Here is a 22,862-nt window from a genome sequence, read left to right on the forward strand (position 1 = left end):
CCCTCCATCCAACTTTTTAAGATCCCTCGTGATGATGAATGAATATTTTTTGAGCATATCCTTAACCTCAGAGCACTGTGTATGATACCACAGAGGCAAGGACTTCACGGGGAGGTCAAGAACAATTAAATGCAAAAATCTGTGCAAAGCTTTGAGTCCTAAATAAAGATCGGTTATTTTTGTTATTATTATTGAGGTTTTCACACAGATTTTGGACTTTCATATTTTCAGAACCATTTCAGCAACTCCTACTGTGCGGTCTCATGTGCTATGGAGCTGACCCTGGTTTCTCAAAAGGGTTGGCCATTAAAATAGTGCTCTGACAGAAGTTACCAGCCAGGGAAAGCTCTGTATATGGGCCCAGGGACAGACAGTATCTGTTGCCTGTACCAACTTCACTCAATTCAGAGAAGCTTATCATTAGGTTTTCCATTTTCCCTTCTTTTTGTTTTTTTATATAAAATCTGGTCCCCAGATGATAAATTTTTTCAACTGTGGGAACTCATGAAACATTGAAAATTGATGATCTGTATCCAAGTTGAAAATATCGATACAAATGAAACATATAAAGAGAGAGTATGGGATTTAGGGTCATAAGACCTAACTAAGTTTGAGTCATGGCTTAGACAGCTATTAGCTGAGTGATCTTAGACAAGTCACCTAACTATTTCGAGCCTCAGATTCTTTGTCTTTAAAATTAGGAATTGGACCATATCTTAGTTTTCATTCTAACACCCTATGCTACTTTCATAGTATAAGATTATTCATTAGCCATGATTATAATGCTTTATTACATACTAATAATAAGATATAATTAAGGGGAATACTTTAGGCTTATATTATCCTTTATCCATAGTCCTCTTTGAAGATACAGATCTGAAAAATACAGACCCTGAAAAAGAATAAAATATAATGTCCCTAACACTTTTCAGGCTGAAATTCAGTACAACCCAGTTAACGGAATAATAGCCTTGGAGCCAGGAAAGTCTGGATTCAAGTCCTGTCTCTGTCATAGAAAGGCTGTAAGAACTTGGGCAAGGCATTTAATGTCTCAGTGTCCCAGACAATTCTTGAAAGAGTATAAATTACAGTTCAGTTGCAAATATGCCTGGAAGAATAGCAGGAGTTTTTACAGTGAGCATTCCCCATACCAATTACAGGTCAGGACCCAAAAGGAAACAAACCAGGAAACATATCTCTCCCTTCCTGCCCCCCAACTCTTTCCTTTTGGGCAGATGGGAGGTAGTAACAAGGAGGTAGTAATGGAAATTGGAAGACTTTAGTCTGAACCTTTCAACTTTAGCCTCTTCTGCTTACTCTCTAATATGACCTTGGTCAAATCATTTCCCTTCTTTGGGCCTTGGTTTCCCTAGATGTAAGATGAAAGTGTCAGACTCTCTGTTCTTTCATATCCCTTCCAACTATAAACCCTGGGATTCCAAGGTGCCTGCCAACTTTATGTAGTGAACTCAGCCAGATTTTTACTCTTCTCCCAGTCTATTCCCATCCCTGAACATGAAAGCATCCAGACAAATTTCTTGTATTTACTGTTTCATTCTTTCTGTTTTCATTCAGATTCCCTTCTTGTGAAGGACTGAGTTTAATGCTTCTCTGCTGTTTTTAAAAAGGAACATCATTTAGGATGAGCTAAGGCAGCCTGGGAAGATCAAAGACTAGATTGTCTTATCAAACATATCCCAAATTAAACTTTCAAAGGTCCAATTCCATTATAAATGGCACTCAGTGCTACTGTAGATAAATGTGCTGTTCTTCCCTTACAAGGAGGCTGCTGCCCCATGGCCATTAACAGGGCACACACTATATAATCTTGGGATCACAGGATTTAGAGCTGGAAAAGACCTTAGTTATCCAAGGTGATGATGGCACCAAAGTCAAAGATTGATTTACCATATGGTATAATTACTAAAGGCAGCTTGGTGGCATAGTGGACAGAATGCTGAGCCTAGAGTCAGGAAGACCTGAATTCAAATCTAACCTCAGATGCTTACTAGCTGTGTGGCCCTGGGCAAGTCATTTCATTTCTGTCTGCCTGAGTTTCCTCAACTGTAAAATGGGAAAAATAACTGAATCCACCTTGCAGGGTTATTGTAAGGGTCAAAGGGGATAATGTTTGTAAAGTCCTTAGCACAGCGCCTAGCATGTAGCAAATGCTATAGAAAGGCTTATTCCATTTCTTTTTTTTTCCTTCCTCTCAGTTTCAAAATTAGAGTAACCTCCTCAGCCCACATTCATCTACCACCTCAAAAATGTGTACACATCACTAGAAAGGATAACCATAAATAGTTAGCTATAAAACAAGGAGTCTGACTTTTTACATATGAGGAAACCAAGTCCTACAGAGGTAATATGACTTGCCCAAGGTCACACAACAAATTAGCAGTAGAGTTATTTGGCTCAATTTAGTGTTCCTTGTGCCAGGCTTACACTATCCTGTCTGGGTCCCTTGGAGCCAAGGGAACACATTTTTTTTGAGGTAGTGTGTTGGGGTTAAGGCTGGGGAGGACACTTTGTAGTTCTACACAAAGGGAATCAAACCAGGCTGTGAGGTGTCCAAACTCTTCACCTTTACCTAATCATCACTAAACTTTAGCCACCTGGGCTTTGTGGCCCAGACTATAACCCTAGGCACAACTGGTTTCTTTCAAGTCTCTTTTCCCATGACCATTCAACTTAGCTGTTAATTAAGGTGGGACTTTACAGAACTCAGTACAAAACTGAACACCTAGGTTGCAGATTATGGGAGGTAACCCAAAGTTAAAACTATTTCCCTTTTGATATCCTCATAATGTGATCTTGGCACCACCCTTCCCTCAAAAAGCCACAGTTACTCAATAAAGCAGCCCGAAGCTTCCAGAGGCAACGTTCCAAACGAATCTCCAAATTTAATTGGGAAATAAATAAGAAAGATGCAAGTCTGTGTTAAGTATTATCGCCCCAACCAGACTGTATGTCCCTTGAGATTAGAGGCTATGTCATTTCATGGCTGTCTTCATCCTCTGACCACTTTGGAATACTGTAGGCCATCTTCTCCTCTCTTATTTCCTCTCCTATCATTCTTCTCCCTTGGCCTCCATGAGGCTGCTTGCTCCTGGTTCTCCAACTTATCTGACCCCTCCTCAGTTTCTTTTGTTAGATAATCATATACCTCCTGCCCTACTATGAATGGCAAAAAAGTATTTCTTAAGCCTTTACTGCGGGCCAAGTGCTGGCAATACAAATAGAAAAACAAGATAGTACCTGTTCTCAAGAAGCTGATTCTCTAATCGTAAGAGACATCATAAATTAGGAAAGTTCCACTACAGGACAAACAGAAAGGCCCATAAGTCCTAGGGAAATATAGCATCAGGTTATGGTAAATGGTAGAGCATTGTCAATCCTAGGACACAGTGGAGGGGTCGATGGTAAGGTCCGGTAATCCTCCATATTGCTGGAAGGATTATAGTCAGTGACTATCTGCTTATACAAGTGGTATGAGGCACGTTTCATGAACCCAGCTGGAAGGGCCCAGCCTATAACCATTGGGAAGGGTTCAGTGGTTGCAGGCCCAAGTAGAGCAGAAATTGTAGGTTCTCTTCCTGAGGAGTGGGGATGGAAAGACTCAGTGTCAAGGCAAGAGGGAGGAAAGAAGGTTGGGGGAGAAGCATACCCTACTGTTCTTGCTCCACAAGGCCCCCCAGTTCCCTGACTGGGTCTGAGCAGCCAGGGTGAGAGAGAAGAGATCGTTCCCTTCCTCCCTTCTAGGGACTTGTTCCTGATAGTTTACCAGATGGCCCTAAGTGTGCTTCTCTCCCCTGGGCCCTTCCTTCTACTCTCTGCACACTCTTTCTCTTGGGAATCCCTTCTGCTAGCATGAATTTATTGTCGTTTCACCTGAATTTCCTTCTGTTGGTACCGCTAATTCAACACGTGCAAGAAGGAACTCCTTGCTTATTTCACCACCACCATCTCAAACCTGTCCTCCTTCAAGCTTGTTTGCTTCTCTTAAGGACAGTGTCATGGGATCACAGGATGCTAGTCAACCAATTTTAATACCTTAAAACTCTAAATTCTTAACTCTTCCCTCCCCCTCAGCTGCTATATCCAATGAGCGGTCGCCTCTCGTTGATTCTATATCCACACAATCTCTTCAATGTGTCCCTTTTTCTCTATTCTCACAATTACCCGAATGCAAGCCCTCATCAACTCACACCTTAATTACTGTAACAGCCTTCTGAATGGTCTCCTTGCTTCTCATTCTCTGAGGTCACAATCCATACTCTACACAGCTGCCAAAATAACATGACCACACCCCTCTCATAGAAGCAGCAGAGACTGGAAGCTGCAAAAGGCCTCCAAAGCCCTCTAGTATGATCCTGCTAGGTTACAAATGAGGAAACTGAGGCCCACGGGGGCGGGGGGGGGTAAGTAACACAAATATTAGGTGGCAGAGCTAAGACTGGAACCCAGGCCCTCTGAATCCAAATCTAGTGTTCTTTTCCTTGCACCACATGCTTCCTTGAGGCCTCCAGGATAAAAACCCAACTCTACAGCCCAGCACTTAAAGCCCTCTATTAATCTGGTTCCAGCCTTTCTTTCCAATTTTATTTCATATTATTTCCCTCTTTTTTTTTTTTACATATTCACCATAATGGGCTATTCACTGTCCCCTGACCTCAGCATGAAATCTGCCTCTGTACCTTCAGAGAGTCCACCCCCCTCCTATACCTAGAATGCTGCCCCCTCACCTTCACCTCTCAGGAGTCTGACCTTCCTCCAGTGTTCAACTGAGCTGCCACTTCCTGTGGGAAGTCTTTCCCTCCCCCACCCCACTGTTAGTAATATCTTCCCCCTAAAATTTCCTTGTTCTTATTCCTCTCTTGCGTCTCATGATAGAATTGAGCTCCTTGGAGGCAGGGCCTGTCTTGTCTCATCATCGTACCCCAGTGCCTAGCATAGTGTTTCAAACAGAGTAGACATTGGATAAATGTCTGTTGAAATGGGGAGAACAGCATGCAATAGATAAGCATTGATTGATTTCTTGACTCTCAAATTTTGCTTTCTGCTTCACAAAAGTTCTCATAGATCTTGGACCTCGAGACCTTCAGATACTACTTGGATAAAAATTATAGTTACAGATATTCTGCTTCAGGTATAAATACAATACAATGGGGGAATTTTTTGAAGTTCCTTAGAAGAAAAATCCTATATCAAGGACTGGACAAGGTCCTTTTTCCTAGATACATGAAGAGAAAGAGCATTCCAGGTAAGCTGGCAGTCTCACCCCAAGGATGTAACCTCCCATCCTTGAAGCATGGAGGCTGGTGCATCATATCACAATCAGTGAACAGAAGTTTAACTGTTTCACTTAGTTAAACAGTAAATCTCAGTTTCTTCATCTACAAAGTGGGGATAAGAAGCCCTGAGGTATTTACCTTGAAGAGTTGTTTGCAAAGGTCAAATAAGATACAATTCTCCACAAACCTGAAATCCACAAATAAATGTCAGTTATCATCATAACAACTTTTAGAAGAAGCCTTAGAGATGGATTGTAGAATACTGATGAGCAGGGACTGGCACAGAGTAGGCACTTTAAATGCATGTTGATCGACTCGTGCCATGAAACTTGCAGAGTCAGAAGATCAGGGTTCAGATCAGTCCTTTCCATCTGTAAAATGAGTAGGTCATAGTAGATGTTCGCTGTGTTCCAACTTCTATGATCCTTCTTTCTTTCTGGGGCTGAGGCATGGATGTTACGATCTCATGAAGTCAGGCCATGGATTCCACTTCTTTATAAAATGTGTGTGTGCCAAAGGAGGGGAAAAGGCTTCAAAAACTTTTTTTTAAAGGAAAAACCAAACAAAACCAATCCCTTAAGCGTCCTGACCCCATGTGTCAGCGCCAGGAACAAAACAACAAAAAAAGAAAGAGAAAAGAAAACATCCTAAGTTCTTTCTGCTCTGCATGATGATTGGCTCTGGGCAGGGTTGTTAGGAGTATGGGGAACAATGCTCGTGAATCATGGGCTGAGCATCTTAATATGTTTATTAATCTCACGACTTACTGCTGGAGTCTTTATGGTACACTGACCTTGAAATGAGCTTCTTTCAAATCCCCTCAGACTAAAAAGTTTATGCGCTTAGCCCAGAGAGCTCAGAGAAACTACCTCCTTGAGGTGAGGGACACAAATGTTTGGGGTAAAATAGCACCATTAATATGCAGTCGTTAAGGCGAGGCAGGAAATCTGGACGTTATTAATAGCTCTCTAAAGGGGAATCGGGGTAATTTGCACACCCTGACAAGGTGCAGAGTACGTGCTGATGGTAGTCTAGGTGAGGAGTCCCTTATGTCCACCAGCTGGAGTGCTGACAGCTCTCTTTAAACTGCCTGGGCTACTTTTCCATAGATTACATTTATAGCTTAGACCCACAACCATCTGTCCTTAGCAGAAATCCCTTCCCCCAAGTTCTCTTTGTCACAGTGGGATTGTGGGTGGTAGAGGACAGGTAGAAATAGGGAAGAGACCCAGGAAGTCAACAGGAGGAAGGGACAATTTAGCCCCTGATTTATTTAGGGGATTAGGGGGCACCGTGGATAGAGTGCTGGGCTTGGAGTCAGGGAGATTCATCTCTGGAGTTCAAAACACTTCCTAACCATGTGACCCTGGGCAAGTCACTTAACACTCTTTGCCTCAGTTTCCTTATCTGTAAAATGAGCTGAAGAAGGAACTGGTAAATCACTCTAGTATGTCTGCCAAGAAAACCCCAAATGGGGTCATGGAGAGTCACGCACAACTGAATTTATTTAGATAATATGAGGAATGTCTGATCTCCCACAGATCTGTCTCCAGCCCCTCTGAAGCCTGGGAGTGGGAACAGGTTTAAAGAAAAACTAGATAACTATATCTGTTGCAATGGAAAGAACACTGGATTTGCAATCAGGGGACATGGGTTCAAATCCAGGTTCTGCTTACTGTCTGTGTGATTTTTAAGACTTCAGTTTTCTCCTGCGTTTCTTCTTCTTCTGTGTTTTTTTTTTTTAAGCAACTGGGATTGAGTAACTAGCCCAAGGTTACACGGTCAGTTATTTTGTGTGGGTGTTAAGTATCTGAGGCTGGAACTGATCCCGGGTCCTCCCAACTCTGGGGCCGGCGCTCTTACTCACTGTGCCACCTAGCCGCCCCTGTTTCTTCTTCTTCTTGATAATGATGATGATGATGATAGCTAGCATTTATATAGCACTTTAAAACTTGCACAACACTTTGCAGATATGATATCACTTTGTCCTTACAGCAAACCTGGGGAGGTAAGTTCTATCATTATCCCCATTTTACAGGTGAGGAAATTGAGGTAGACAAAGGTTAAGTGACTTGTTTAAGATCATACAACCAGTAAGCACCTAAGCCTAAATCTGAACTCAAGTCTTCCTGACTCCAGGTCCAGTTTTCTCTCTACCATGCCACCCACCTGTTTAAATGAGAAGGTGATTTCTAAAGTTTGTTCCAGTTCTAAATGCAATGATTCTTGAATTCAGTGAAACCAATGTTTGGTGAACAATAATGCCATCTTTTGAAGAGGATATGAGGCAGAACACAGATCAGGAAGGGACAGGAATACAAGACAGATAGAAAGGACTGCCAAATGAGGGGTGGCATCAGATATAAGAGCACCAGGAAGAGATTAAGAAGTGAGCTTGTTTCTGAGTCAGGAGCATGGGATATCCTTCAATACCAAGGCAGCCTGGAGACCCTTGTTAGCTGCTGTCCTCATTTTAGATAGGAGAAGGACAAAACTAGATTTAGGAACTTGCCGGGGTTCCTCATTATGCTTCAGCTAGTCAACTGTATGAATATTAGGGTCTACTCAGTGTTCAGCATTGTGTGAGATGGTACTCCTACATCCTCATTACTGACAATAACATAATACTGCCTGAATCAGAGATGGTCCCAAACTATTACTAAAGGACTAAGAGCAAAGGAAAGGGAAATTATGAAGTCAGACTTGGTTGGAAAAAATGAACAGCAACTGAAAACAAATACTGACACTTGTAATATCTGTGTCCAGTTCTTTGAAAGGCTCTGACCAGTCCACTCTAAGGAAGAGACTAGCTCAAGGTTGTTTCTTATCTCCTTCCTTCAAAGCAATTTTTTTTAGGAGTATTGGTTGGTTCCATTTATGGGGGAAGCTCTCTCTTCTCTTCTAAGATCATCAGCATGTCAGGATTAGGCAACACATTTATTGAAAAAAACAAGGGCAATAACCAAGACTTGGTAATGACAATTCCAGCTGGCCATACAGATGACACACACTGGGATGGGGGTGGGGGGGGGGAGAGAAAGAGAGACAGAGAGGCAGAGAGAGACAGAGAGACAGAGAGAGACAGAGAGAGACAGAGACAGAGACAGAGAGAGAGACAGAGAGACAGGGAGAGAGAGACAGAGAGACAGAGAGAGAGACAGAGAGGGAGAGAGAGACAGAGAGAGACAGAGACAGAGACAGAGAGAGAGAGAGACAGAGAGACAGAGACAGAGATAGAGAGAGACAGAGACAGAGAAACAGAGAGAAAGAGACAGAGAAACAGAGAGAAAGAGACAGAGAGAGACAGAGACAGAGAGAGAGACAGAGAGACACAGAGAGAGAGAGACAGAGAGAGAAAGAGAAGGAGAAGGAAGGGGAAGGAGGAAGAGGAGGAGGAGAGGGAGAGGAGGGGGAGATGAAGAGGGAGAGAGAGAATAGACACCTTTAAGAATTCCTAGGGAGACAAATCTTATACCTCAGAACCACTTAGCCTTTAGAACTTCTGAAGACACTTAGAAGTAGTTCATTCACATTGTGCTGCTGAGGATATGAACTCTCAGCTCTAAGAGAAGACTTGACACTTTGAAGAGATAAGACTGAGGTTATTTCCAGGTTTAGGACTTAACAACAAAGCCATATTTTGTTGGAAACCTTCCCATATACTTCTCCAAAGCTGGAAGCAATTCTCTTTCAGCATCTCCAGATGTGTAGGAAGGAAATCTGCAAGTCCCATTATGAGATACATAGTGGAGATATACAAGGGTGGGCCAAACAGTCAGCCTGGAGATCCTTGTTAGCTGTTGTCCCCATTTAGGTGTGGGGAGGACAAAACTAGATTTAGAAACCCATGAAGTTGTCAGGGTTCATAATTATCTATCAGTCAATCAACTGACATGTATATGTGTTGGAGTCTGCTGTGTTCAGTATTATACTAGGAAGTGTTCCTGGCTTTATAATTGCTGGTAATAAAATAACAAACTTGATTTCAATATGGTGCCAAACCATGTTAGACCAGAGACTCTACTCCTTGGGTCTTAAAAGTCAGGGAAGTACAAAAGCAAACAGGAGAAATAGAAGCACATAGGACATGATGCTCCTTTTTCTCATCTATAGGAGAAATCCCAGTGGCAGCCAGGTGGCACAGTGGATAGAGCCCAGGGCCTGGAGTTAGGAAGGTTCTTCCTGTGTTCAAATCTGGCCTCAGACACTTCCTAGTTGTGTGACCCTGGGCAAGTCATTTAACCTTGTTTGTGTCAGTTTCCTCATCTATAACATGAGCTGGAGAAGGAAATAGAAAACCACTGCAGTGTCCTTGCCAAGAAAACCCCAAATGGAGCCCTGAAGAGTGAGAAATGGCTGATTCGACTAAACAAAGAGAGATCTTACTCCTATAAGAAAGGAATTGAACAAAAGCTACCCTCTTGATGAGGAATAAGAAGGTAGGTGGTGGTGACCACCCAAGGAAAAGACCAAAGGTGTCCCTTTGGCAGGCTGATATGATTTCTGAACTGAAAAATACCCCCTCACAGGAAGTTTTGTTTACTTTGGTCACAGCAGGTCCCTGCAATGCCAGACTCCTTTGGATCTCAGGAATTTTCTGTCTCTGTTCTGAAAGGTTGATGATCTTGCCGTCAGCTCCACCTTAGACTAAAAGCTCTATGAGGGAAGGGGCTGGATTATCTATACTTCAGTACCATCCTAGCTCTCACTGCACCACTCACTACGGAGCACTGAGCACAGTCAATAAATCAGGCAATCCATTCCTGAAGCTTCTCCTAGAAACTGACTGGAGAAGATGAAAAGGATAGTTATTGAGCATCAAACTGTATAAAGATAAATCGTTTTACCTGACTTTCTAGGGGGGCTGCAGATAAAGATCCCAAGTACAAATCATGAATACACTCAGCACTCATTCAGTTGTTTATTTTATTCATCCATTCACACCAAAAAGTACATGAAATCCCTTCTGCAAAAAGGCACTGGGAGATCCACAGAAGTGTGTGATACACTCAAAATCTGGCAGAAATGAATGATGTAAATCAGAAGTTAATAAAGCATTTGAAAAAAAAAAAAGAAGAAAAAAATAAAAAAAAATAAGTGTGTGATACAGACCCTATGCTTAAAAAGCTCATAAGCTAGTAAGGTGAACAAAAATCGTGATAATACAAAATACATTGTGATGGGATTTCTCATGTGTCAGATACAAGGAGGCTGAAATCAATGGCCACTAAGATTCCTTCCAGTCAGCTCTAAATCTCTGATCCTAAGAGAAGGATTCTATACAGAACAGATAAATGCCCAGAAAAAATGAATGACAAATAAAAACAAAACTCTACCCATTCTTCAAGACCCAACTCAAGCTGCTCCTCATTTAGGTCATGAGTCTGTTCCTGGTCATCGGGATCCAATGGGATATCCCCATCACTGAACTTCTATCCTATGTAGTCTCCTGAGTGCCATGAAGTCTCGGATTATATGTAACCACATTTTTTGATCTCTAATTGTTTCACGTTTGTTCATTTTATTCCTTCCTCTCCCCTCAATATAAGTGCCTTAAAGTGAGAGACTATATGCTAGTGTACAAAACATATACACAGTTGGGTGTTGCGAAGGATAGGGGGCTGAAGGGTCACAAAGACCTGAGGACAAATGTGATGCCAAACACTTATTAGCTAGGTAACTTTGGGCAAGTGACTTAATCTCACAGCCTCAGTTTCCTCATCTGCAAAATGGGGATAATATAACACCTACCTCTCAGGGTTGCTCCTTAAAATGCTCACAACACTTTGCCTTGACCTCTTCCCTACTTGTATCAGTCTCTCTTTATGGAGGTTCTTGATCTCCCCTCCCTTCCCTGCCCACCCCCAATCCCACCCCTAGAGGCTGTAAGCACCTTAAGAGCAGGGTTTGCAGCATGCTTGCCTTTCCAACTAGGGCTCTGCTTGGTTTGAACTCCATAGTATCAAGATGCCCCTCCCAGGATAAACTGATCACCACAAGTCTCCCCCTCACAATCTTTTTAACTCAGCCTTGGATATACTCACCTTCCCAACTGCCTCAGTATCCTCTCCCTTCCCACTGGAGGATTAGAGAGTGTGATACTAAACTTCACCCAAAGCCTTGCTTAGAGATGACAGAATCTGAATTTTGCAGCTCACTTGACTTTCCATCTGTAGCTCTGCTTGGCTTGAACTCCACAGAAGATTTCTCCTGGCACCCCACCCCACCCATCTTCCTTCTGTGTTTTGTGCTTCCTTCCCTATTAGATTTTAAGTTCCTTGAGGGGAAGGACTGTCTTTTGCCTCTCTTTGTACCTCCAGTGTCTAGCACAGATAGTGTAGGCCTTATTACATGCTTATTGATTGATTTGTTGATGGATCCCAACCGGTAACATTAGTCCTTATCTATTCTATTGGAAATTCTATTTTCAGCATTCCATGCTTTTGGGGGAGTCACGGAGACAAGGCAGGAGAAAACAAGTCTGCATAAAAGCTTCCAACTGCCTTTCACCAGGAGCAATGCAAAAATGGAAAGGCAGAATTTAGTAACATACACACTGAACTTCCTTTTCCATTCCCTATTTGCTTTGCCTCCGGATATGGATATTCTGTCTCTGAAGCAAAGTAGTACAGAGCCATCAATCAGATGCTGTCACCAAAAAAAAAATCCTTCAGAAAAGCAAATAAAGACACACATACACGCACACGCGCACACACACACACACACACACTTATCTAATATGTAGGTCTGCAGACAGTACTGGCTTAGTGTCTTCTCTACCTCCAAAACATTTCCTGGTCTAGATAATTCCTTTTTTCTATTCAACGTTGCCCAGATATGTGACATATGTGTTTCTGCTGGACTGATCACAATGAAAACTGGTAAATGAGAGGGTTTGCAAATGCTGTGTATATATCCCTGCTTCTTCTCAGGCCATACCCCTACTATCTCTGCTGGTTTGTCCTCCATCCCATCTCTTCTCCTTCAGCACCTCACTCAAGGCTTACCTTGTCTCTGAAGCTTTCTCAGACTTCCTTAGTCCTTCAATGCTACAGCTTCCTTCTCTAAGTCCTGGAGCATTTATTATTTGTACTACTCATTTATATTGAGCATATTTTGCAATCTCTATCTGGAGAGAAATTTAGAGGGTTTTGTTCAACACTCAACTGAGTGTTTCCTCAACAACTGAGGAAAATAAGGACACGAAGAAAATGTCAGACTCAGGATTTGAGCTGAGGTCTTCTCATTCCAATGTGGTTCTGTTCTCTCTATACATACATACATGTATGCATGTATACATGGACTTATGTGTGCATACATGCACATGTGAGGGGCAATGTGGAATAGTGAATCAAAATTTGGCCTTGGAACCAGGATATGACCTGGGTCCAAGTTCTGCTCCCTATATCCCAGGCCTTTATTCATGTAGGCCTCTCAAAAGAATTGTAATTTTTCCTCCTCTCTAATTAATCATGTTCATAATTTATGATGTAGTTTAGTGACCATTTCTTCCACTAGAGGAAATATGTGTAGAAAAAATAAATTAGATAGATGATAGATAGATAGATAGATAGATAGATGATAGATAGATAGATAGATAGATAAACAGTAAGAATGTGGACAGGGCAACTAGGTGGTGCAGTCAATAGAGCACTGGCTCTGGAGTAAGACCTGAATTCAAATGCAGCCTCAGACATTTTACTAGCTGTGTGACTCTGGGCAAATCATTTAACCCTGTGTGCCCCAATTTCTTCATCTGTAAAATGAGCTGGAGAGGAAAATGGCAAACCATTACAGTATCTCCACCAATAAAACCTCAAGCAGGGTCACTGAAGAGTAAGACACAAGTGAAATGATTAAAGAACAAAAAAGTAGATGCAAAATGTGTGATGCTCTAACAAAGGTAGTTAGTAAGGACAACAGAGGAACTAAAAGGCAATGACTAACAAGAGATGGCCTGGGGAAGAAGGGAGACCCGCACCTGTGATCTCTTTGGGGCAGGAAACTCCTACCTGTACAGATCAATAAATGCTCTGCAATTTATGAGTCTTAGAGAACATACACTACTCCTCAGCTGGATCTCTGATCTCATGCATTTAATAATTCTCTCCACTAATGCATATTGCGACTCATCCACACCTGCTTATCTTTCTTGATCCTTGTCTCTGTTTTCTCATAAATTCACCGCAGGGTGCCCATTCACTGTGCTGGGGCCTGTCCTCAATTCCTCTTGATGTCACAAGGCTACCAGTAGAGTACTCCAGCTCTTTATCTGTCTATATCCTGGTCCTCATGAAACCAAGAGAACATGCTAATAAATAAAAATTCTACTCTGAAATCCATCAAAATTGCTTGTGGAACTGAGTATCAAAGTATGCTAAGCTTACAGGAGGAGATCAGATGGTACCAAGGAAGGAGGACTGGATTTAAAGTCAGATGGCTCGGGTTCAAATCTTACATGCCCTTCAGAAAATCATGACCCTTCTGAGCCTCTGTTTTTTTTTTTCCTCTGTAAAAATAGAGAGTTGGACCAGAAGATTTCTAAGGTCTCTTGTAACTCTCAATCTGTGGTCCACAAGGTATGAAACCTTATAATTTATACACACAAATTTAGACAATACAGAAAATGTGATTAAAGTGCTGTCCTACCACTCACTGACCAACTCTAAAAAGCTTCTTGGGAAATTGTCCTTAGTGTTTATTTCCTGAGCTGAGCTCCTGGGATGGGGGTTAGAGGGAGGAAGGGACAAACAGCAGCCATTATTAATGTCTGGAAAATGAATTTCTTCTCCTTAAAGACTATAAGTGAAAAGGTAACCAACCAGGTTTGAATCTAGAAATCTAGCTAGGTACCCAGGAACAAAAGAGTGTGATTCCAAAAACCATGTTTAAGGCTCAAATTCTAGCAGAATCTATCCCAAATGGAGTAATCCTGAGACAGAGAAACTCAATTTTGTGAAATGTTCTGGGCAGATGTCTCCAGCCCTTACATTCCAAAAGCCTTGCCCCATTCACATGAACATTCTAGATAAGAAAGCACAGAACATACCCTGATTTAATTCCCACCAACCCTGTCACATAAATTCCTTCTTCTCCATTCTGCTTTCTACATGATAGATTTTAAAGGCAAGGAGAGGAGATGAAGGAGAGAAGAAAAGAGAAAGAGGAGAGGGAGAAGAAGAGAGAGAAAGGGCAGGCCCACCTGGTTAAGCTTTTTAAAAGCTCACTTTCTGGGGACAGGTTCTCTTTGAGAACAGAGACAACAGGGCTGAAGGAAAGCAAATAGGCCTAACAAGTAACAACCTGTCCCTGCCACATCTCTGGAGGTGACTCAGGGTCAACAGAGCAAACCACCTCAAAGCTCAGCTTCAGGCTAGAAGCATTCAGGCTGGGGCTGGAGTCAGCCAGGGAAGGGCTACCAGACACCTGCATATTAAAGGGAGGGAAGCAAAGGCGGAAAATGGAGGCCACAAGAGAACACAATGTTTTGTTTTGTTTTGTTTTTTTCTGTCCAGGGGAAGAAAAAAGAACCTGGGTAGTCTGAGCATGAAAGAGTGCTAAAAACCTGTCAATTAACCAAGGGCTGATCTTCTCAGGGGGGTTGAGTTAGGAGCCCAGGACTTACAAACTAGTCCTCGGGACAGTAAGTTCTCCTGTCAGGAGGAGGGATGGAGAGGCAAGCACTCATTCAGTGACACCCCAGCAAGATCTCAAGAAGGATGTGCGGTCATGTCACTCGAAGCAATCAGAAAGCCAACCTTTGACATGAAACAGCAGGCCGATAATAAGGCTCAGGGGCTGACGACAAATGAGACGGCATTTAATTTGCTGTGCAATGTTCATGTAATTAGATACATTTGGTACAGACAAGGAAGGAGATAGCTAAAATATGGGCTTGATAAATTGGGGCTCCATCAAGCTCTGATCACATTAATCATAAAGCCAAAGCTCGGTAACTCCATTTTTCCCAGATCCCAAAGACTGCCATCTTTTCAGGAGTGTGTGTGTGTGTGTGTGTGTGTGTGTGTGTGTGTGTGTGTATTATGGTACATTTCTTTTAACTAAAGCAGGCATTGTTGAGTACTATTAAACACTTGTGTCTCCTTTTGGTACGTGGATGTTACAAGCTCACTGAGAAAAGGCAAATTATGACTGAGAGCATGTATTTTGGCAGCAATACAATGACTTGGGTAGAATTTAAGTTTCTTACAATGACCACATATTTTAACAATAATACACTACAATTTTTTTAGGTGAGGAGGTCTAGTTTTTTGGTGTGGTAAATTCCCAGTGTGGAAACTGTACAGATTATCTATAATGTATAGTTTTAGAGAACTGTCTAGGGCACTAAGAGGTTCATGGGACCATAGATTTAAAGATGGAAGGGTCCTCAGGGGTCATTTAGTTAAACCCCTCATTTTATAACAGAGGAAACTAAGTCCTGGAGAAGTTAAGTGACTTCTCCAAGGTCACACAGGAAATAACTGGCAAGGCCAGGATTTGAACTAAGGAGTGAATGATGATAATAATAGCCATTATCAACAATAATACTTTGCATGCATACAACTGCTATGTGCAAAGAGAGAGGGGGGATGGAGGGAGGGAAGGAGAGAAGGGGGGAGAGAGAGGGAAAGAGAGAGAGAGACAGAGAGAGAGAGAGAGAGAGAGAGAGAGAGAGAGAGAGAGAGAGAGAGAGAGAGAGAGAGAGAGATACTTTCCATATTGCTTTGAAATCAGTTTCCCAGTGGAGACCTATAGTCTTTCCACAGATAAGAAAAATGAGGCCAAGAAAGGCTAAGCAGAGGTAGGTGATACCAACCATTCATTAAAAAGGCATGCATTATAATTAGGGCCCTAAAGATTCTATAAGCCAACATTTTCCAGCATTTCATTCCTCTGCAAAACAGACTTCATGAACAAAGTGGTTCCCCTTTGCACCTTGGGGCCTGAATGAGATGGTCTGCATACTTAATACCTGCAACAAGTAGTTCTGAGATTGTGTTGCATTTTGAAGGAAGGAAGAAGCATGATATAATTCAATTCAACAAATATTATTTAAACACCAGCTATTTGCAGATGGGCTAGGCAGTGGAGAATATAAAGATAAAAAAACAAATGATACAAAGTTTACTTTCAAGTAAGCTTACAGCCTAACAGGGACAACAAGATACATACACACAAATCACTATTATGTAAGGCAAAATGTCAGAATGCATAAGAGAGATCCAGAAAGAATGCTATAAGAAATCTGAGCAGAGAGATAATTTCCAGCGGGATAATTTCCAATTAGGGAAAGTTTCACAGAAAAGGTAATACCTGGGATGGGCTTTGAAGGAATGGAGGAATTCCAACAGGCCAAAATTCTAGAATTGCAGAATACTGGAGCTAGAAGGCACCTTTCAAAACATTGAACTCTCTCATGTGTCTAAGGTAGCTAGAAAGAAAGTGACTTTTCCAAGGTCGAAGACCTGGACAAAGACTCGAGCTCAAGTGTTTAAAGTACAATTCACTTTCCATCATACCATGTTGCTTTTTCATACCACACTCCTTATCTCTGGGAAGATGAACTCCATTCTAAAGCATATAAAGGGCAGCATAAGCAAAGCCATGGAGATGGGAATAGGAGAGGGGGGGATAAGATTCAGGGATGTAGAGTAGTCTTGGTTTGGTTAGAACACAAAGTACCTAAAAGACACAAAAGCTATAAAGGCAAATTAGATCTAAACTCTTTATGGCTTTGAATACCAGGATAGAGAGTTGAAAGTTTATCTGGAAGACAATCAGGAGCCACTGCCGCTTTTAGAACAAGGGAGTGATGTCATCAAAGCTTTGAAATTGGAAGATTACATGGGTATTGGTGTGAGAAATGGATTAGAAAAGTGAAAGATGGGAGGCAGGAAGCCTGGTTCAGGGCCACAGGTGAGAAATAAGAAGCAACGTAAATAGAAAGGAAGTGATGGATATATGTGATATTGTTCAGGTAGGATCATTAGATCATGGTATCTGGGAGCAAGAAAGTATCTCTGAGATGATTTGTCAGAATGGTATTCCCAGAGGACACAGGTTCCCAAATCATTGGCACTGAGGTGCTTCCAGGATCTGGCCCTGAACATTTCTCTCTTTGTCAAGGCAACCACTGTTTGGAAGTTTCAATAAGCCAGTATCTCCTCAGATGAGTCCTTGTTTATTATAACCTTCTGGGAAATCATCTCCGGAATTTAAAGTCCTTCAGATCCCCCACCCCCAACTGTGATTCCAGTATTGTAAATTATTCCCTTTCATAAACACAGTGGTTTAGCCAAACCAGCCTTATTATTATTCATCTATGGCATCCCACCTCCCAACTCCACACCTTTGCACTGCCTGTGCCCCATCCCTATAATTCATTCCCTTCTCATCATTGCCTCTTGAGAACTCAAGTTTTGCTCAAGATTCGATTCAACCACCACTTACTACATAAAACCTTTCCTGGAAACCACTTTTCCACCCACAACCTGCCAGTACCTTCCCCATAAAATTGTATTTTATCTCACATTTCCCTGGGCTAGACTGTAAGTTCCTTGAGGTCAGGGACTGTTTTATTAACTTGAGATCCCCAGCATTTAGGACTGTGTTTGGCACATATTAGGCATTTAGGAGGCAGCTAGCTATCACACTGTTGGACTTGCAATGAGGAAGACACGTTTAAATCCAGCCTCAGATAATGCTGTGTAACTTTGGGAAAGCTATTTAGTAGCATTCCTCATTCTCAGTTTTCTCATCCATTAAATGGAAATAATTAACACTTAACTTCCAGGGTTGTAGTGGGGAGAAAATGAGATTTGTGAAAGCACTTTGCAAACCTCAAAGTACTATACAAATGCTAGCTATTTTTATTATTATTGGTTAATTGATGGAAGTAGTACAGTGTTCCTATGCAATAATTAATGATGTACTGAAGGGGACCAATCTTGTCTCCAGTGTTGTCTTAGGTTTCGAAGAAAATAGCAGGGATTTCTAAACTGTGACTCAGTGAAACAGAGTGGGACAGAAGGAGGTGGTTCTCATAGCCGGTGCTATAAAAATACCTAAGATCCATATACATAAAATTAGCCCATAAATCTCCCCACAATTACCCAAAGACCACTCTTGCTTTTCCAGACCCTTCAGCCCGAATGTTGCTCAGTTCTGACTTCTCTTCCTCTTCAAGTAATCCCCTGATACTCATTTTCATAAGGTTTCACCAGCCTAAGGCTGACTGGTGGTATCCACCAAGTGCTTAGCACTCAGAGAATTTGCAATACACTCACTTCTTACCTCATCCCCTTCCATCCTAGCCAATCAGAGCAGTTGGACTAACCTCTTCTTGTAGGGAAGACCCTCCACATTCTGTTCAGAACTTAACCTCTCCCATTAGGAAAAGGTCAGGCTTAAAGTGATGCAAATAAAAACCATTTACATTCACAAGGTACTTTTGGATTTCAAAAACCACTTTTCATTATCTTGTTTGATCTTAACAACACTCTTGAGAATCTGGCCCTAATGTCCTCTTCTTGGGGGAAGTTGAGTGGATAGAGCGCCAGATCTGGAATCAGGAAAACCTGAATTCAAATCTGGCCTCAGTCACTTACTAGCTGTGTGACCCTGGGCAAGTCACTTAACCCTGTTAGCCTTCGTTCCTCATCTATAAAATGAGCCAGAGAAGGAAATAGCAAACTACTCTAATATCTTTGCCAAGAAAACTCCAAATTGGGTCCAGTCTGATATGATTCAACAAGTCCTTCTCTTGCAAATAAGGAACCTTGGATATAAAAAGGTTAAGTGTTTTGCTCAGGAAGCCACAGTTAGTTTTGCAGTATGTTTGGAACGAGAACTCATTCCCCTAGACAATGGCAATATGAATAACACATATGTTTAAAGTTAAGATTCACTAACAGTCTGTCGAACCTGTGGTAAAGGATGTATGTGCTTTACTCTAGTGGTTTATTTAATTGGGACTCATTAAAGATGCTCAGAAAATCAAAATGGTGTTAACTGGACCAAAGTAATAACCTGTCCATGATTTTGGTCTTTTAGTTCCAAGGCTCATTGTTTAGTTTTGAAATGCACTCATGAAGTGTCCAGGTTGTCCCCATCTTCAAGTCTAATAATGACCATTAGCCAATTTATGGACTTTAGGCATTCATACAACCCACAAAGATCTCTCCCTCCTCAGAAGTCTTAGAGCATAAATATCTATTCTTCCTTCTTTGGTACAGCAAGCCCCATGTTGCCAATTGTCCACTGAACTAGAAAAATATTGTTTCCATGATAGATTTCCTAAGCTTAAGGAACATCTCTAGCATCAGTATCACAGGTATAGTAACCAAAGGATTTCTCTAAAACAAAACAAAACAAAACACCTCCCCCTAAACCCAGATGAAGGCCTCCTGTTATAGCTCTCAGGCTGGAATCCCCAATAAATGCAATCTTGCAGAATCCTGCTTAGCTGGCATGCCAAATCTGCAGAGATGATCACTTAATTACCATGTCCTTGCAGCTGATAAACCCCAACTGAGCTTTTCAAAACCGTGGGAGCTAAGAAGGGTTTAATAGACTGACTCAAAGGTCCACCCTGAAACAAAATGAATTGAGCTCACTTAACAGCCTGAGATTTTCCAGCCTTCCTGAATTAACGACTCTTGGCTAGTACCACTTTTCCTAACCATGAAAATCCTTTAGAGGCTTCCCAGATGTGAAATGAGGCCTTCACCTAGAAAAGCAACAAGCAGCTAGGTGGTTCAGTGGAGAAAGTACCAAGCTTGGAGACTGGAAGATAAGAGTTCAAATCCTGTCTCAGACACTTTCAAGTTGTGTGGGCAAGTGGCTTAACTTCTGTTTGCCACAGTTTCCCCAACTGTAAAATGGGGGTACAATTGCACCTAGCTCTTGGGGTTAGATTGCTATAAGGATAAAATGAAATAATATTTATAAAATGCTTAGTACAGTGCCTCATAGGCACTATATATAAATGCTAGCTAGAGGCTTACAACAGTTCCAAAGTCATAGCATTGAATCCCATTCCTAACTAGAGACAAGTTTCCTAGTTCTTGTTCTTTGAAATATGTTCCCCCTCTCCTTGGGAGGTAAATCCTATATATCAGGAGAAATTAGAAAATGGGCTAGCTTCTCTACAGGCATCTTATGTTTTCTACAGGACCTCCACAAGTAAGGTGAGACCTTTAGGCTCATCTACTTAGAGAAGGAATGAATGTAGCCATTGCAACTTTTTTTGTGGGGAGAAGCCAAACAGGCTGGGCCGGGAGTCTCAGAACCTCTGAGTTAAGAGGGTCAAGGTAGGAGGTAACAGGAATAGGATTTGGAAACTCTAATTAAGGAGGGCAAATAGTCAAGGTTAGAGAAATTGCTTAGGACAGCTATACCCTTTTTGACCTACGTTTATAGAAGTAGAGTAATAACACTGCCAATATATAAAACTTCACATGGCTCTGATTAGAGAAATCTTACGCCTAAAGCATTCCCATTTCACTGATGGAGAGAAAAAGCACTGAAACCTCTAGTGCCTAGAATAAAAAACACAAGGAAGTTTAGAGCCATTACAAGCAGTTGATTCATAAGAAGACTGCTTACTTCTCAAAAGCTCAGAGTACTTACAAACACATATACCCACACAAATTTATAATACCAATTCAAAAAGGCCAACAGCAGATAGAAACAAACAACCTGTTTAAAATTGTTAACTTATTTTTTCCCCCTCAGAGACAGCAAGGAGGGAGGTAGCCAAAGCCCACCAACTGTCTCAATTCAGGAAACCTTAACGACAGCATCGAGAGAGATGGAGAGAACACACTGCAATTTCTGGGTGGGGAGGTTGAGGGTTGGGGGGTGGTGAGCCTCCCATAGCTGAGATGCAAGACTTACCCATGAATAGCATGGATAGAGTGAGGTTCGTAATGATATCTTCCCTCCTGATGTCGCATGTCAATCGGTAAGGGAGCGTGGAACGCTGGGAGTAGGTGTTGTGGCACTGTGGAAGGGGAGGGGGGGAAGAGGAAAAGAAAAAAAAAAAGGAACTTCAAAAACTCTTTTTTTCCCCCTTCCCTTTTAAAGCAATTTTCAAAGGGACTTAAAACTCCTTGAATTTCAGAGCGAGTGCAATACAGGACAAGGGGGCTTCAGGATCCCGGTGCTATCATATACCAGAGAAGTGGAATAAATAAATAATCAAAGACATCCCGAGAAATCCTACATCTTCAACATAAAAGATCTCCAACCATGTTTCTGACAAAGACAAGCAGCTAAGCGCTCTTTGAACTTGGAGAGATTATAGAAAGTACCATGGAACACTAGGCTGCCTTCGCAAATCACAGCTGACAGATTCCCATTTCTGGGGACCTCCAACCCAAGCTGGCCTTGGCTGGGAGCAGCTTCAGCAGCACCCTTCTCCAGCATACATACACAGTGGAGCGATTAGGCTGGAAATATTTACCTAAGACCATCTGTAATATCAAGCCGCTTGCACATAAATGGCATACCCATTAGCAGCCGCCAAAAAACGTCTGTGGCTTGGCTTCTGAGAAAGGTTCCTAAATTGCTTTTGCTTGTCAGCATTCGCAGCTCTATTTCTTATTCATCTGAGGAGCTCCCTTCATCTTTGATGGAGAGATAAAGTGGTCTCCAAAGGCCCAGGACACCTACGTTGACTTATGAATTCTGTGAGTTTTAATATTTACTACTGACCCAACATGAGATGTTGGGAACCTGTTGGAGGAAAATGCTAACAGGCTAAGGTGATATTCCAAAGGTTATTCTCTCAAGTGCTTATCTTTGCCCTCACCTTTCCTTCTAATCATAAGGATTATTTGAGAAAACCCTTTGCTAAAAAGAAAAATGCACCCTCTGTGTCTTTTAATATAAAAAAGGCATTTGAAAAGTGGTGGGAAATTGTGTTGTTGTGCTATTTTAAACAGATGGGAGACTATATCTATAATCAAAATATAAATATAATGATAAATATATAATGTTATATAAATATAACTAACAAAACCTCATTAATCTGTGGAAAGATGGGAGACTATGTCTGTAATCAAAATATACTAAAACCTCACTAAATCTGTGGAAAGAACATTGGATTAGCAGACTGGAGTAATCTAATTTTTCAGTCTTCAGCCAATGAAGTCTCAGAGCCTCAGTTTCCTCACTGGTAAAAATGACAGGGTTGGACTACATCGGAAGTTCTTAACCTAGGGTCAGATTTCAGTAGAGGTCTGCAAACTCAGATGAGGACAAAAAATAACATCGTTATTTCCACTAACCTCTAATTGAAAGTTAGATTTCCTTTAATTATAAATTTAAGCAAGAATAACATTATTCTGGGAAGGGGTCCACAGCTTTCACCAGACTGGCAAAGAGGTCCATCACACACACAGATAAAAACAAACATGAAAATTTTAAGAACTCCTGGATGAGAGAGTTTCTAAAGTGTCTTTGCCTTTAGTTATGATCCATACCATATCATCAACAAACCAAGGACATGTTCTCAAGAGACAAGTTTGAATTCTAGAAAATGTTTAATGACATTCAGTTGTT

The 22,862-nt window shown here is 41.6% G+C and overlaps 1 protein-coding gene across 5 annotated transcripts in view; it reads right to left on the reverse strand.

Moving 5' to 3' along the window:
* Positions 1 to 22,862, reverse strand: part of GLI2 (GLI family zinc finger 2) — a 403,275-nt gene that overhangs the window by 103,229 nt on the left and 277,184 nt on the right. For 3 of the 5 annotated variants that reach the window (XM_069066901.1, XM_069066900.1, XM_069066903.1), the window contains one exon: positions 21,195 to 21,300. The exons of the other annotated variants lie outside the window; for them this stretch is intronic. In XM_069066901.1, coding sequence (XP_068923002.1) covers positions 21,195 to 21,300 — 106 coding nt within the window. The remainder of the gene's footprint in view (positions 1 to 21,194; positions 21,301 to 22,862) is intronic. 5 annotated transcript variants of the gene reach the window in all.

The sequence above is a fragment of the Petaurus breviceps genome, unplaced genomic scaffold (genome assembly GCF_028583685.1).
Source record: "Petaurus breviceps papuanus isolate PSGF00001 unplaced genomic scaffold, PetGlider_PUasm1.0 90731, whole genome shotgun sequence".
In the NCBI taxonomy this organism is placed as follows: domain Eukaryota; kingdom Metazoa; phylum Chordata; class Mammalia; order Diprotodontia; family Petauridae; genus Petaurus; species Petaurus breviceps.